Source organism: Ictidomys tridecemlineatus, chromosome 12 (genome assembly GCF_052094955.1).
Source record: "Ictidomys tridecemlineatus isolate mIctTri1 chromosome 12, mIctTri1.hap1, whole genome shotgun sequence".
Taxonomy (NCBI): Eukaryota; Metazoa; Chordata; class Mammalia; order Rodentia; family Sciuridae; genus Ictidomys; species Ictidomys tridecemlineatus.
The window spans coordinates 96,431,244-96,443,258 of record NC_135488.1 but is presented as its reverse complement, the minus strand read 5'-3'; the positions used below and the strand labels follow the sequence as shown (position 1 = coordinate 96,443,258).

Sequence of the window (12,015 nt, the reverse complement as noted above, 5' to 3'; positions counted from 1 at the left end):
CTAACAAATGTACAATTTTTTTCTAAAGGAAATATTAAGAAATTTTTATTAGTGAAATTTTTGTTGTAAATAATTCATAGATTTTACATGTATCCTTAATATTTGTAAATCAGATAAAATATTTTGGGCTGGGAATGTAGCTCAGTAGAGCACTTGTCTAGCATGTATTCAAGGCCTTGGGTTTGAGCCCCAGCACCACACACACACACACACACACACACACACACACACACAATTTATTTATGTCCATAAAATAGCAAATGCCTACTAACTATCAGCAAATTATTGTATTTTCCTTTCTGTAGTTAACCTGGAAGAGTTAACTGCTGTCTTCAAAATGATAACATGGTTATCTCTTGGTATGTGTTCCTTTAGCAAACTTATTCATCAGGAAATATCCAGCACTTTGGAATCAAGCCTGCACATTAGCAAGGTATCAAGCCCATCTTTCTCCCTTTCCCCAGTCCCTCCAAAAAAAAAAAATTTTTATTTAATTAATTTATTTAGTTTTTGGGTGCTGGGGATTGAACACAGGACCTGTACTTGCTAGGCAAGCACTCTACCATTGAGCTATACCTTCAGCCCCCAGAAAGTTTATTTTAAACTAGGAAAAATGTAGAAAAGGGGGTTTAGGAAAACAGACTAAAAACACCAGAAACATAAAGCTTCTAGAATTTAAAACAATAAATAGTAAGGAAAGTTGTATGACTATGGAAGTAGCAATTGTAAGATAAGCATTTGTCATGCTTAGAAATTCGTGAGGTCAATCCTTTGTTACAGTGTGTTTTTTGGTGTTCATAGTGTTGACTCTTGGAATCTTCCCCCAAAAGCTTAGAGGTCAGGACCAGGTCAGGGATATTTCAGACTACCTCTATCAAAAAACAGTTTAATTTTTTTAAATTATCATTGCTTTAAGATGTGCATGGAATTGGGCCTATAGCCCAGTGGTAAAATGCTTGCATCACATGGGTAAAGACCTGGGTTCAATCTCCAGACACCGGAATCCACCCAAAAAAAGATTTACATAAAAAGTTCACTTGGGATGGGGTTGTGGCTCATTGATAAAATGCTCACCCAGCACATGTGAAGCCCTGGGTTCAATCCTCAGCACCACATAAAAATAAATAAAATAAAGGTATTGTGTCCTACTACAACTAAAAAATTGAATATAAAAAAAAAAAGTTTACTTATGGCCTTGTGCAGTGGTACACACCTGTATTCCCAGTGGCTTGGGAGGCTGAGGCAGGAGAGCTAGAGTTCAAAGCCAGCCTCAGCAAAAGTGACGTACTAAGGAACTCAGTGAGACCCTGTCTCTAAATAAAATACAAAATAGGGCTGGGGATGTGCCTCAGTGATTGAATGCCCCTGAGTTCAATACCCAGTACCCCCCCCCAAAAAAATTCACTTATGGATCATGTTTATACCTAAAGATATAGAAAAAAATTAAGTAGTCATGTTCTACAAACAGTACTTTAGGGCTGGGGATATAATTCAGTTGGTAGAGTTCCTGCCTCACATGCATGAGGCCCTGGGTTCAATTCCCAGCACTACCAAAAAAAAAAAAAAAAAGTAGTTTACTAAGATCTCTAAAATTTTATGTGCCATTATAAATCCTTTATATCTAAAGGCCTTACAGACTGTTTTATATATAATAGTATGTCCATTTCTAAAAAAAATTCCCCCAATTTAATATATTAATATGTAGTTCTAAATTAGTAAAAATTTGTATTAACATAAAATACAAAGTAGATTTTTATTTAAGTATTGTTGAAAATGTAATCATTTTTTCCTTCTTACTTTTTTTGACAGTTCTGGGGATCGAACCCAGGGGCACTCTACCATTGGGTTATATCCCCAGCCACCTCTCACCCTTTTTCTTGTCTTATTTTGAGACAAGAGTCTCTCAAATTTGCCCAAACTGGCCTTGAATTTGCTATTCTTCTATCTTAGCCCTTCTAGTTTCTGGGATGACAGGCAATGCACCCCTATACTTGGCTTAAAATTTTTGATGTAATAAAACATTGAGCCCGGCATGGTGGTGCATGGTTGTAATTCCAGCAACTCAGAAGGCTGAGGCAGGAGCCTGATCACAAGTCCAAAGCTAGCCTCAGCAATTTAGCATGACCCTAAACAACTTAGTGGGATCCTCTCTCAAAATAAAAAGTAAAAAGGGCTGGGGTATACCTCAGTGATAGAGTCCTTACCTAGAATGCCCGAGGTCCTGGGTTCAATCCCTAGCATTCGGGGAAAATTTTGAATAAAATAAAAACAGTATTTTTCGTATTCCACAAAACTAGTTGAGTATTTTTAAATGATAGTTATTTGGTTTTTACATTATTATTAGTGCACATTTTAGCTATTCTATGTCTTCAGGAACTTGTGACACTTTTGTTTTTAAAATAAAACCTTACTCCAAGCTGCATACAGTGGTGCATGCCTGTAATCCAAGCTATTCAGGAGCCTGAGGCAGGAGGATCACAAGTTCAAGGCCAGCCTGGGCAACTTAGTGAGACTGTCTAAAAATTTTAAAAGGGCTAGTGATATAGCTTAGGGTACACTGTCACTGGGTTCAATCCTCAGTACTATTAAAAAAAATATTTGGGGCTGGGGTTGTGGCTTAGCGGTAGAGCGCTCGCCTCACATGTGCGAGACCCTGGGTTCGAGCCTCAGCACCACATAAAAATAAATAAGTGAAATAAAGCTATTGTGTCCAACTACAACTAAAAAATAAATATTGAAAAAAATTAAAATTTTATCCTATAATAGATGTTATTGAGCAATTTTTATTAAAAACAAAATAAGGAAAAAAGAAAACTTGGTGAAGCATTTACATGGATGAAGTGAAATTATACAAAGAGATGTTATTGGGAGAAATTTGTCATCTGATGATAAAGGAGAAATAAAACAAATGATTACTGCTTTCCATATAATAAGGATTATTATATGAAAGCATGTTGAATTTTGTTCTGTTGTATAATAGAGCTTTTATGTAATTAATTCTCCAGGTAAAGTATCTTAAATTATAAGTATCATTTGATGAGACAACCATATATTTTATAATCCTATGCACAGTTACCTGCCATGATAATTAGTCTCTCCAGTAAAAGTATTCTTGTTTATGATGATGGTCATAGGTGGTAAATCCCTCATATTTGATCTTCCAAATGGGACTTAGCAAAATCTTAACCTAATACAAATTCATTTTCAAAGGATGTACCGATGAGGACCTGAAGAATGAAATGTTGCAGTTGGTACCTTGTGTGAAGGCACAATATATAGTCAAATATTTATTGACTCCTTACATGTGCCAGGTGAGGAGTATAACAACACGCAAAGAAGAGAACACTTTAATCAGCTTATATTACTGAGGAAGACAACCAATTTATATCACAAACAAATTGTAAAACAATTGCAACAAATAAAAAAAGATTTGTGGTGGTAAGAGAATATATAATGGAGGAATTAAAAAGAAACCTTCCTTTTCTGAGACAGTGATGCTTAATCTGAAATCATGGGAATAAATAAAAGTTACCTGGACAAGGAAGGTAGGGAGGACTACTCCATGTAGAAGGATTAGCAAGTGAATGGAAGAAAATGAAAGCCACTTTGGCTAAAGTTCCATAATTAATGAAATTGAACACGTATTTCAGCGTCATCTGACATTGTAGGTATATGCTTGCTTTGTCAAAGCTTTTGATTAGAAATATACAACCAGAACTCTGTGTTTTTAATATTAAACACCAAAATATGCAGTTCTACTCTAATATACACCCAACAAAATGTCCTGAGAGACATGTAACAAGAATGTGCATAGTAAACCAGGTTGGTGGCACATACCCGTAATCCTAGAGTCTTGGAGGCTGAGGCAGAAGAACTGGCAAGTTCCATGCCACTCTGGGCAACTTAGTAAGATCCTATCTCAAAACAAATAGGGCTGGGGATATAAGTCGTAGAGTGTTCCTGGTTAAAAAAAGTTTTTTTTTTAAATTTGTGTGGTGCATGACTATAATACCAGTGACTCAGGAGGCCGGGGCAATAGGATCACAAGTTCAAAGCCAGCCTCAGCAACCAAGGGAGGCCCTAAGCAATTTAGTAAGACCCTATCTCTAAATAAAATATTAATAAGGGCTTGGGATGTGGCTCAGTGGTTAAGTGCCACTAGGTTCAATTCACAGAACCAAAAAACAAAAAAAATTCACTAGAAGCCCCACTCAGTGGCTTCCACCTCTGTCTTTTTGGACAAAACTGAATCACCTGACCACCTCTTGCTACAAGAGTATGGGGAGATATTTTAAGCAGTGTGCATTTCTGCCCTGAACAGAGTCAAAGTTCTGTTGGTAAGAAAGAATGGATTCAGGGGCTGGGGATGTGGCTCAAGCAGTAGCGCGCTCACCTGGCACGCATGCGGCCCGAGTTCGATCCTCAGCACCACATACCAACAAAGATGTTGTGTCCGCCAACTAAAAAAAATAAATATTAAAAATTTTCTCTCAAAAAAAAAAAGAATGGATTCATATAGTAATTGCTAGTCATATATTGATATTTGTTGAGCACTTGAAGTAAGGGTAGTGCAAATGAACTAATTTCCAATTTTAAGTTTGAAGGACTATATATGGTTTCTTGCTACCATATTAGATCAGTAAGTGTTCATATTGAGATGATTCATAATTGTTAACCATTCACTACCATTCATAACCAAAATTAGAAACCCAAATTGAAAAATTGTCATATTTCCTGGGTATAGTGGCACACACCTATAATCCCAGCAGCTCAAGAAGCTGAGTCAGGAGGACCTCAAGTTCAAAGCCAGCCTTAGCAAAAGCAAGGTGCTAAGAAACTCAGTGAGACCCTGTTTTTTGTGTTTACACAGGAGGGCTGGAGATGTGGCTCAGTGGCCAAGTGCCCCTGAGTTCAATCCCTGGTATAAAAATAAGAAAAATTGTTGTATATTTACATAATATATTATATAACTACACATAATAATAATTTGCTACAGTTACCTCAGAAATGTGAGATATAGCAAAAGTAGCCAGACAAAAACAATATATAATTTTTCTATTTATGTGAAGTCCAAAACAAGATATTAGTTACCCTTGAGTGAGAAGGAAGTAACTGACAGATGGTAAAAGGATTTGGGCTTCTAGGATGTTAGTGTGTTCTGTTTCTTAATCTGGATGCTAATTAATTGGTACATTTAGTTTTGCAAAAATATATTAAATTGAACCCTTACAATATGTACGCTTTTTAAAATATATATATATATATTTTTTTTTTTTCAATTGTAGTTGGACACAACACCTTTATTTTTATATGGTGCTGAAAATTGAACCCAGGGCCTCACACGTGCTAGGCAAGCGCTCTGCGGCTGAGCCACAATCCCAGCCACCCCCGACATGTACACCTTTCTAAATAGATGTTTCAAGTAAAAGTTATAAGTTGGAAAATTCAGACTGAGATGTCAACAAAGTATTGATAAACTTCTTAACATCCATTTAAATGTTCTAAATGTTCATATTCTAAAACTGAAAGAATATATCAATGAATTATAGTCTAGACCATGATTTAAACCATCCTGCAATGTCTTTTTTTTTTTAAAGGGTCCATGGCTTTTATTTTGTTTATTTACTTTTATGTGGTGCTGAGGATCGAACCCAGGGCCTCACATGTGCTAGGCAAGCACGCTACCACTGAGCCATAACCCCAGCCCCTGAAATGTCTTGATGGTGTGAAAGAATTAAAACAAATTTTTCTAGAATGAAAAATGACTTATTCCAAGTAATGTGAATATTGAGTGCTAACAGTTATCAAAAACTTAGTGTTTAAAGTGCAAAATGCACATTTCACACACATGTTCACTTAAAACTCAAAGCTGAAACAAAGATTTGTAATCATTAATGAAAAATTTAGGAGGAAATATGTATCAGCTTCAACAATAAAGAATTTGAAATGGGGCTGGGGATGTGGCTCAAGCGGTAGCGCGCTCGCCTGGCATGCTTGCGGCCTGGGTTCGATCCTCAGCACCACATACAAACAAAGATGTTGTGTATGCCAAAAACTAAAAAATAAATATTAAAAAATTTAAAAAAAAAAGAATTTGAAATGAAAATTTATAATATTTTACCCAAGAGTTTTGTTTCTACTGGTATTGAATCCAGAGGCCCTCTACTACTGAACCACACTCCCAGTCCTTATTTATTTATTTATTTAAAAAAAAAAAAAAACGGGGTCTTGCTGAATTGTCAAGGCTGACCTCAAAATTGTTAACATTCCAAGTCCCTGGGATTAAAAATATATGCCAAGGCTGGGATTGTGGCTCAGCGGTGGAGCTCTCGCCTAGCACAGGCGGGACCCAGGTTCTATCCTCAGCACCACATAAAAATAAAGGCATTGTGTTGTGTATATCTACACCTAAAAAATAAATATTAAAAAAAAAAGTATATGCCACCACATTGAAACTGTGTTTCAGTTGAGCAAACAACTTTTTTGGGGGTGAGGAGTACACTTGTGATTGAACTCAAGGGCACTCAACCACTGAGTCTTATCCCCAACCCTTTTTTGTATTTTATTTAGAGATAGGATCTCACTGAGTTGCTTAGTGCCTTGCTTTTGCTGAGGCTGGCTTTAAACTAGAGGTCTTCCTGCTTCTGCATCCTGAATTGCCGGGATTACAGGCATGTGCCACCGTGCCTGGCAAGCAAACAATACTTTTAAAGGTTCATTTAAATAGTTAATACCACCTACCTTATTGTTAATATTAAATACAATCAAGGTTTTTCAGGCATTGAATATTTGTTAATACAGACTAAATGAAAATTAAATTTAGTCTTATTTACAAGACATCTATTTGACAAAATGTTTTAGATCATTTATATCAAAGTTACAATTGTTAATACATAAAAGTATCTTAATAATTAGTTAAAAGGCAAAATATTATGATTTACAATAGATTAATGACTTTCATTGATGCTGAGAAGGTAACAATCTGGGAATAAAAATATCAGCCTTTTTTATAGGTATCCACGAAAAATAATTCCACTAAGAAATATATACTATCTTTATTGGGCTGGCATGGTATTGCAGACCTATATAATTCCAGCAACTCAGAAGAGTAAGGCAAGAGGATCACAAATTTGAGGCAAGCCTCAGCAACCTAGCAAGATCCTATTTCAAAAAATAGGCCTCGGGGGGCTAGGGATATGGCTCAAGCAATAGTGTGCTCGCCTGGCATGCGTGCGGCCCGGGTTCCATCCTCAGCACCACATACAAACAAAGATGTTGTGTCCATCAAAAAATAAATATTAAAAAAAAATGGGCCTGGGGATATAGCTTAATAGTTGAGTGCACTGGGTTCAATCCTCAGTATTGTGGGAAATATATATATTTTGGATTTTTAACAGATGGTTCTGGGGAGGGAATCTGGAGTTTCAACTAAGGTTTTGAAAGATTTCTAAATGTTTTAATTTTGCCCAAAACCACAAAATTTGACTATCTCTAAATAATAACAATAAAATATGAGTGAATTATCTTCAGTGTTTTCCTAGTAAACTATTTACTATCATAAATTGATGATAACAATTTAAAATTTTCTCTGAGGAGCTGGGAATACAGCTCAGTTGGCAAAGTGTTTGCCTCACATGCTCAAAGCACTGGGTTCAGTACCCAGCACCACAAAAAAAAAAAAAAAGAAAAAAAAAAAGAAAAATTCTCTGAGGAAGTCATATATCTGAAGAGCTCAAAATTGTGATAATAATTAGAACTTTTGTGCAGCCTGTAGTGGTAAAGCAACTTAGAAACATATCAAGCTTTGTATATTTTCTTCATTAGAAAATTTGAAGTTAAAGCAAACATTTAGAATATGAAAATATTGTTAGAAATATTTTAGGGTACTGGGTGTTGTGGCACAATCTGTAATCCCATCTACTCAAGAGTCCAAGGCAGGAGTATGGCAAATTCTAGGCCAGACTGGACAATTTAGCAAGACCACATCTCAAAAAATAAAAGGGACTGGAGATATAGCTCAGTGATAGCATGCTCCTGAATTCAATCCCCAGTATTTTTGGGGAGAGAAAGAAAATTTTTAATGAAAAATCAATTATGAAAAGTATTTCAGGGAATAGGATATAGTCCAGTTGCAGAGTACCTTCCTAGGAAGTACAAGGCCCTGGATTCAATCCCCAGCAAGCAATCCCCTGCAAACAAACAAAAACACAAGTTTTTTTGGTGTTAACAAAAACAGTATTTTTAAGTCTTATAAATTTATAAAAACTAAAGTGATTGAACCTATAAAACTAAAAGCATTAAAAAACAATTTAAACTGAGGAAATAGAGTATGCCATTTGAAGTAAAATATAGAGCTAAATCTGAGGGAAACTTATTTAGTAATTGTATTATATCATTTTAATATATTTCCTTCCTGTGATGAGTAATTTCATTTATAAACTTGATTGGGCCATAAGTTGCCCGGATATTTGGTCTAACATTGGGTATTAGTTGTTTCTGTGAAGGTGATTTTGGATGAAATTAGCATTTAAATTGATATAGACTGAGAAAAGTAGATTGCCCTCTCCAATGTGGGTAGCCCTCATTGAATCAATTGAAGACTTGAATAGACCAAAACAGGGTGAGTTTCCTCCACCAGAGAGAATTCCTCCTGCTTGACGACTGCCTACAAACTGGGACATTTATTTTTTTCTGTTTTGAACTCAAACTAAAACATCAATTCTTCCCAGATCTCTAGCCTGTCAATCTTCAGACTGAAACTCCACCATCACTTCTCCTTGGTCATCACTTGCCAGTTTACCTGAAAACCAGGAGATCTGTCAGCCTCTATAATCACTCTATAATAAATCTTTTTTTAATGTATAATATAAATCCTGTGGATTCTGTTTCTTTGGAGTCACTAATATTCTTTTTTCCTATATATAGTCTTAAAACATGGACATTTTATATAAGTATTCTTTAGTGCATTTTATATAAAGATAAAAAGTATGCTTTAGTGTTTGTTGACTTTCAGAAAACTATATGAGAGAAAATAGAACTCACTTAAAAATGAGGTAACATGGATATAATATTAAATCCCCCCCAACCTTTTAAGATATTACAAAAATAAATAAAATTGGGCTGAAGTTATGGCTCAGTGATGGAGTGCTTGGCTTGCACATGTAAGGCAGTGGGTTCAATCCTCAGCACCACATAAAATAAATAAAATAAAGGTATTGCGTCCATCTTCAACTAAAAAAGATATATAAATAAAATTAAGTTGCTGGGCACAGTGGCACACGCCTGTAAATCCCAGCAGCTTGGAAGACTGAGGCAGGAGGATCACGAGTTCGAAGCTAGTCTCAGCAAAAGCAAGGTGCTGAGCAACTCAATGAAACTCTGTCTCTAAATAAAATACAAAATAGGGCTGAGGATGTGGCTCAGTGGTAGAGTGCCCCTGAGGTCAGTCCCTGGTACAAAAAAAACCCAACTAAGTTTTCGTATATAGTAATTATGTGTAAAGCATAGGGAATACAAGGCTTTCTGTAACAGGTTAGCATATTATAAATAATTTGTCACAGAATATGGTTGCCTAAAAGCTTAGTTTAACTCACCTATGAGCACTTTTTGGCCAATTACTATTATTCAGACCTGTATGTGGATTGACCAACACCCAGTAGGATTTCACACATTCTGGTGAATTGGTCCTGTAAGTGTCAATGTAGTCTTAGTCAACACAGGTGCTGATGACTCTTTTAGATCTGGTGTTTTTCATTTCCATGCATTTTGATAGAATTTTACTACATGTGCACATATTTTTTTAAGTAATATATGTAGAATTGTTTTGCATGTTTTAAAATTTTATGTCAAAGGTATCTATGGATTCTGCATCTTTCGTCTGTGGAGATAAAAATAGCTATAAATTTATAAATTATTCATTTCTACTGCTGTCATAAATATCATTTTTTGTTATTTATTTATTCTGTAGTGGATGAAACATTAAGGTTGTTGCCAGATATCTGCTCTTACATACAGTGTAGCTATGAACATTCTTTTTTAATATTTATTTTTTAGTTGTACTTGGACACAATACCTTAATTTTATCTATTTATTTTTATGAGGGACTGAGGATTGAACCCAGGGCCTAGCATGTGCTAGGCAAGTGCTCTACCACTGAGCCACAACCCCAGCCCGAACTATTCTTTTGCATACCACTTTGTGCACACAAGTAACATTTATTTTAATGGGAAATTAATCTAGAAATAAAATCAGTGGGTTCTAGGGAGTGCACATCACATTATCTACTTCAATATAAGTGGCAAAATTGCTCTCCAAAAGAAGTTCTTACCAAAAAGTTTATTTTGCTTCACCAATCTAAAACCAATGTGTGGCAATCAGAATTCTTAACTGGATAAACACTGATCATATTAACTGGATTGTTAGGCAGGCTTACCAGAAGTCTATTTCCATGAAGGCCTGAAACCTGAAAATCCTTTTAGTGCTAAACTCATCCTAGTAGGAGCCAGGTATAGCAACTTTGGTGCAGTTGCAAACCATTTGTCTTCCAGGAGAAAAACAATTCTCTATTATTTGGATTCATTCCCAGGCCAACAGTACACACCCTGCTGCCCTCCTTCCCAGATAGAAAACAGGATATGACACTAAAGCCAAAGACCTCAATAGGGATTTTAGATCATATAGGGTAGGCTTCCTTGTCAACCCTTTTATCTTTAAATATTTATGCTAAAAGGATAGGCCTGGAGCCAGACTGTCCAGCTTCCAATCTTAGCCTCACCAGTTAACTAGTAGATCTCTGGCAAGTTATTTAACTTCTTCTGAGCCTCAAAACAGTATATGAGAATAATAAAATTTGCTATTTCATAACAGGTGTAATGAAAATTTAATGTTAAAATGTATATAAATGCATGTGGGTATGTACACATATGTAGTTATAAATACATCTATTTTCAAGTTCTATCTACCCATTGGATAATTCTATTTTTGCTTTTTTTTGGGGGGTGGGGGTGAGAGAATACCAGGGTTTGAACTCAGGACACTCAACTACTGAGCCACATCCCCAGCCCTATTTTGTATTTTATTAGAGACAGGGTCTCACTGAGTTGCTTAATGCCTCACTAAATTGCTGAGGGTGGCACACGCCTATACTCCCAGAGGCTGGTGAGGCTGAGGAAGGAGGATTGCAAATTCAAAGCCAGCCTTAGCAAAAGTGAGGCGCTAAGCAACTCAGACCCTGTCTCTAAATAAAATACAGAATAGGGCTGGGAATGTGACTCAGTAGTCTAGTGCTCCTAAATTCAATCCCCATTCTCCGGAAAAAATAAATAAATAAAGATGAGCCCAACATTACTGTTTTGTGCCATGTTAAAGGCCACAGGGAGACTGGTACAGTAGTTGCACACCTGTAATCCCAGTTACCTGGGAAACTGAGGCAGGACTGCAGTTCAAGGCCAGTGTGGGCAAATTAGGGAGACCCTGCCTCAAAATAAAAAGGCCTAGGGATGTAGCTCAGTGGTAGATTGCCCCTAGGTTCAATATATATATATGTATATATATATTTTTTTAACTCAGGGCACTCAACTACTGAGCCACATCTCCAGCCCTATTTTGTATTTTATTAAAGACAGGATCTCACTGAGTTGCTTAATGCCTCACTAAATTGCTGAGGATGGCACACGCCTATACTCCCAGAGGCTGAGGAGGCTGAGGAAGGAGGATCAGAAGTTCAAAGCCAGCCTTAGCAAAAGTGAGGCGCTAAGCATATATTTTATATATATATAAAATCCACAGGAACCTGTTTGAAAGGACTCTTGCTGACTAAATCTGAATGATTTGAACAACAAAATTAATAAAAATCAAAGGAATATGTGCTACTGAGTAAAGAATAAGACTGTGTTGAGATAGAGTGAGCACAAGGGAGTGAGTGAGCAAGGACTGGTGGCGCAAATATAGTAAAATAACAATTGGTGAATCTGGGTGAAAGGTATCCACAATAACTCTTAGTACTATTTTTGCAAA

At 36.2% G+C, this 12,015-nt stretch overlaps 1 protein-coding gene across 2 annotated transcripts in view; it reads left to right on the top strand.

The window, feature by feature from the left end:
* The window catches only part of Yipf4 (Yip1 domain family member 4), a 34,116-nt gene extending 25,245 nt beyond the window's left edge, over positions 1-8,871 (top strand). Inside the window, exons 6-7 of one of the 2 annotated variants that reach the window (XM_040271558.2) lie at positions 376-433; positions 3,211-8,871. In XM_040271558.2, the coding sequence (XP_040127492.1) occupies positions 376-429 (54 nt within the window). In that variant the 3' untranslated portion in view covers positions 430-433; positions 3,211-8,871. Of the gene's footprint in view, positions 1-375 lie in introns of both variants that reach the window. The other variant, XM_078029419.1, reaches the window with a different exon arrangement.
* The last annotated feature ends 3,144 nt before the right edge of the window (positions 8,872-12,015 follow it).